This window comes from Miscanthus floridulus, chromosome 14 (assembly GCF_019320115.1).
Source record: "Miscanthus floridulus cultivar M001 chromosome 14, ASM1932011v1, whole genome shotgun sequence".
NCBI lineage: Eukaryota > Viridiplantae > Streptophyta > Magnoliopsida > Poales > Poaceae > Miscanthus > Miscanthus floridulus.
In genome coordinates, this window is record NC_089593.1 from 15,998,881 (window position 1) to 16,003,426 (window position 4,546).

Sequence of the window (4,546 nt, forward strand, 5' to 3'; positions counted from 1 at the left end):
GTAAATACGTATTGACATTATCGTAAATTAGTATATAAAATTATCGTAAATGGATATTGCTACAGAATAACTTATTTTATAGCTGGTTACTGAATATACTCTCCACACACACATATATAAAAGTAACAAAAAGAAACAAAGCTGGACTCTATGGTGGCTGTTGATGTGGACCCACCTGTCATGTGCTGTTGCTGAATGACGGGAACACATAACATGAGCTGTGTACACCACGGAAAAAGGTAAAAAGGCAAATGGCAATACAAACGTTGTTTAATCCAAAACGCACGTGGCCCATGTGCGGATTCCTCCCCGGTCCACCGCCACCCACGTTATATATAGACAAAGCCTCCTCAGTCACAAACTCACAACTCACACACACACATTTTCCTCTCCTTCTCTCTCGCCTGCCTCGCGCCGACCTGCTCCCTGTGTTGTCCAGTTGTCCACTAGCTAATTCTAGACGGGAAGAAGAAGAAGGAAGACCCCGGCGAGGCGCCATGGCAGCAGCAGCTGATGCCGCCTTGCCCTGGGCAGCGCAGTGCGCGGGCATGGCCCTGTTCGCCTCCTCCCTCTGCTTGGTGGCGCTGGCCCTGGTGCTCATGCTCCTCCGCCGCTGGCCGTGGTGCAGCTGCCATGTCTGCCGGGCGTACCTCACGGGGTCGTGGGTGCGGGACTTCACCAACCTCGGCGACTGGTACGCGCACCTCCTCCGGGAGTCGCCCACGGGCACCGTCCACGTCCACGTGCTGGGCTGCACCGTCACCGCCAACCCGGCCAACGTCGAGTACATGCTCAAGACCAACTTCGACAACTTCCCCAAGGGCAAGACCTTCTCCGCTCTCCTCGGGGACCTCCTCGGCCGCGGCATCTTCAACGTCGACGGCCACGCGTGGCGCCACCAGCGCAAGATGGCCAGCCTCGAGCTCGGCAGCGTCGCCGTGCGCTCCTACGCCTTCGGTATCATCGCCCAGGAGGTGCAGGCCCGCCTCATACCGCTCCTCGCCGCCGCCGCCGACGCCGGCGCGGTGGTCGACCTGCAGGACGTGTTCCGCCGCTTCGCCTTCGACACCATCTGCAAGATCTCCTTCGGCCTCGACCCGGGCTGCCTCGAGCTGGACATGCCCGTGTCCAAGCTCGCCGACGCCTTCGACACCGCCACGCGCTTCTGCGCCATGCGCGGGGCCGCCGCGTCGCCGCTGCTCTGGCGGGCCAAGCGCCTGCTCAACGTCGGCTCCGAGCGGGAGCTCAGGGAGGCCATCAAGCTCGTCGACGAGCTCGCCGCCGCCATGATACGGGAGCGCCGCAAGCTGGGCGTCGCCAACAGCCACGACCTCCTGTCCCGCTTCATGGCCTCGGCCGGGGCCGGCGACGCGCACCACGACGTCGACGACAAGTACCTCCGCGACATCGTCGTCAGCTTCCTCCTCGCAGGGCGCGACACCGTGTCCTCCGCGCTCACCACGCTCTTCATGCTCCTGTCCAAGAACCCGACCGTGGCGGCCGCCATGCGCGCCGAGGCCTGCGACGGCGGCGGCTCGGAGGCGCCGCTCACCTACGAGCACCTCAAGCGCCTGCACTACACCCACGCGGTGCTGTACGAGAACATGCGCCTGTTCCCGCCGGTGCAGTTCGACTCCAAGTTCTGCGCCGGGCCCGACGTTCTCCCCGATGGCACCTACGTGTCCGGCGGCACGCGCGTGATGTACCACCCCTACGCCATGGGCCGCATGCCGCGCATCTGGGGCGCCGACCACGGCGCGTTCCGCCCAGACCGGTGGCTCAACGGCGCCGGCGGCTCGTTCGTCCCAGAGAGCCTGTACAAGTATCCGGTGTTCCAGGCGGGCCTCCGCGTGTGCCTCGGCAAGGAGCTTGCCGTCACCGAGATGAAGGCGGTCGCAGTGGCCGTGGTGAGAGCGTTCGACGTCCAGGTCGTCGGGGACAGTGGCAGCGCCGCCTGCGCGCCAAAGTTCGTGTCGGGGCTCACCGCCTCCATCAGCGGCGGCCTCCCAGTGAGGATTAGTAGAAGAGTTCGTAGCTAGAGATTCTTGTTTTCTTTCTTCAAAAATAAAAGAAAAAGAAGAAGTAGAGAGTAGATCGGTAGAGTTGTTTCGCGGATAATGTACATAGTAGACTAATTAAAAGAAGAGGGAAAAAAATAGCAAGTTGAATCAAAAGTCCCATTCAGGAATTCCATCCATGATCCATTTGGTATGCACTTTTCTGATGCTGCAAGCCTGCAACAGAAAGCAAACTGTTATCACCACTGTTTCATGAATCCACTGCCTGCCTGTTAGCTTTCTACACGTATATGATGATCTCTAGACAGCTTATTTTTCAAAAATACTATCATCGATTTTCCTGCCAGGGAAGTCCGATACTACCACTTGGATCTCGAACCTACGTGCTGATGCTCACAATTTCGACGAAATCTGGCATCTAATAGCCGGGGCTACCCCAATCCACATAACCCCTTATTTTCTCCGAATTCTATCTCGAACTTCCTATTTTGGACAGGGGTTCGTGGTAGACTTACTTGTCTATGCAGGCGTGAAACAATCTTCCTTTCCTCTGGACTTTATCATCATTATATACTTGCTCTACCACCAATTCTTTTTAGCCTCTAAGAGACAACAAGAAGAGCCCAAAGAAAGCTGCTTCAATAAAATAAAGCTACGAATCCCCTCCGAGAACTGTATATAAAAATTTCATCTCGTACGGCTCAAGCAAAAATACACAAATTTTCAAAGATTTTGATTCCAGTGGGCACAGCTATGATCATGGTAGCTGCGGTGAAGTAGGCCTCCGTTTGCTGGATCTTCTAGGCACTCGAAAGCGCTTCCACAAGAGATAGATGGACTTTGAGTTATAGACAGATTCACTGCAGGTGTTGGTCAATCTACATAGTGCGAAGCGAGGTAGTAACGATTCTTTCCTGGGAGGGAAGAGGACTGTACACCGAAGCGTTGCGAGTTAGACGAACGGATTGAGCCATCAAGGGGGACGGCCCATTTGTAAGGCGGCGCGGGGGGGGGGGGGGGGGGGGGGGGGGGGGGGGGGGGGGTGTCCTGAATGAAGAGCGGACCCAGACTCTTTGTTTCAGCTGCTCCCACGCACGCAGACCGGAAGATCTCAGTTGTCCTGGACTAGACAAGTACGTAGAGATATCTTCGTGGAACCGGGGAGGGAGTCTCAATCGATCTTTTCTTGGATTCCAACTCACGCCACGCACGAAGATTTATCTATTGATAGAGTTAAGGGCTCACATTCTATTTAAGATTAGGAATAGGTGTAATCAGACCTGCTTTTGATATATCTATCTTATCCTTATTTGGGTACCATATGCACCTCTTTGGGCTTCTATTGAATCGAGAAATTGGATTGAACGAAAAATTTTCTTCGAAAGGAGTACCAGCATGAACCTGGGTCGCTCGTCTTCATAATATGGCACTTGCATATTCCGCTCCGTGTTTCAGTTCCCTTTTCTTCTTTCTGGATCTCTGTTTCAGCTTTAGTTTATTTCAGAAGAAGCCAACTTCAGCTGCAGAGATTTTCAGAAAAATGCCATGGAGTAGCAGATTCAGATTTTTGGACCATCCTGAATTCCTGATTTCCTGACGACGAATTTATCAGTGACAGAGCCACGATTGGCTCAACAGGATGAACCGTGCAACGAAGGGCACCTTACGTAAGCAGCAACACAATGGCCCCTCTGTTAATTCCGTTTCCGGCCTCTGCAGATTCAGAGTTTTCATTTGCCGGATGCAACGTCGGATCCACGCAACAGTTTTCAGTTTCTGTTTGCACAATACAAGCAACTGCGAACCTGCAGACGATAGGTATTGGCTGTCTCTGTCTTTATACCGATACCGATACAGATCTATCTTCAGATCACTGACAAGTGATGGCATGTAGAAGGTAACGTGTACGGTATTGATGATTCTGTGCTCGTGCTGGCAAATTGAACTATTGAAGAGAAGATTTTGGATGATTGTATTGATGAACAGCTGAGATTTTAGTTGGTGTGAAGTGGACTCATACATACTGTTCATCTTCTCTTCTCTTTGTCACTATCAGGTTGAAGAATAGTCGTATGCTAGAATAAGAGCTCAGTTGCTACTGTGCAAAGACCTTAAAGGTGAAGCAAAAATCGACACCTAATGGGCCAATTCCCAAGATGACGGCGGCAATATGCTATCCTCATGAAAGTCTCCATTTTCTCTTGCCCAATTTTCCTCTAGGTATTTCAACCTCAGTCGTATGCTAGAATAACGTTCCCAGCTCTTTTCCAACCTCAGTATTTCAAACAATATGGCCTGAAATATAGTACACAGATGATATCACTTTGTTCATAGTTTAACAGCTGAGTCATTGACAACGAACCATCGACGCAAACCTGAATACTTAATACCTCAATTATTGATTGTTTACTTGCTTCCGACACAATTAGTCATTGATGGGATTTGGGACACCCAACTAATGCAGCATGTCAAAAAAGAATAGTATTAGCATACCAGATCCTAGTTGGTGCCAAGTCGACAGCCTTATT

The 4,546-nt window shown here is 52.2% G+C and overlaps 1 protein-coding gene across 1 annotated transcript; it reads left to right on the forward strand.

Moving 5' to 3' along the window:
* The first annotated feature begins 382 nt into the window (after positions 1-382).
* Positions 383-2,186, forward strand: LOC136505313 (cytochrome P450 94C1-like). The gene has a single exon (XM_066500465.1). The coding sequence runs from the start codon at positions 498-500 to the stop codon at positions 2,037-2,039; it is 1,542 nt and encodes a 513-aa protein (XP_066356562.1). The 5' UTR covers positions 383-497; the 3' UTR covers positions 2,040-2,186.
* Positions 2,187-4,546: the final 2,360 nt, after the last annotated feature.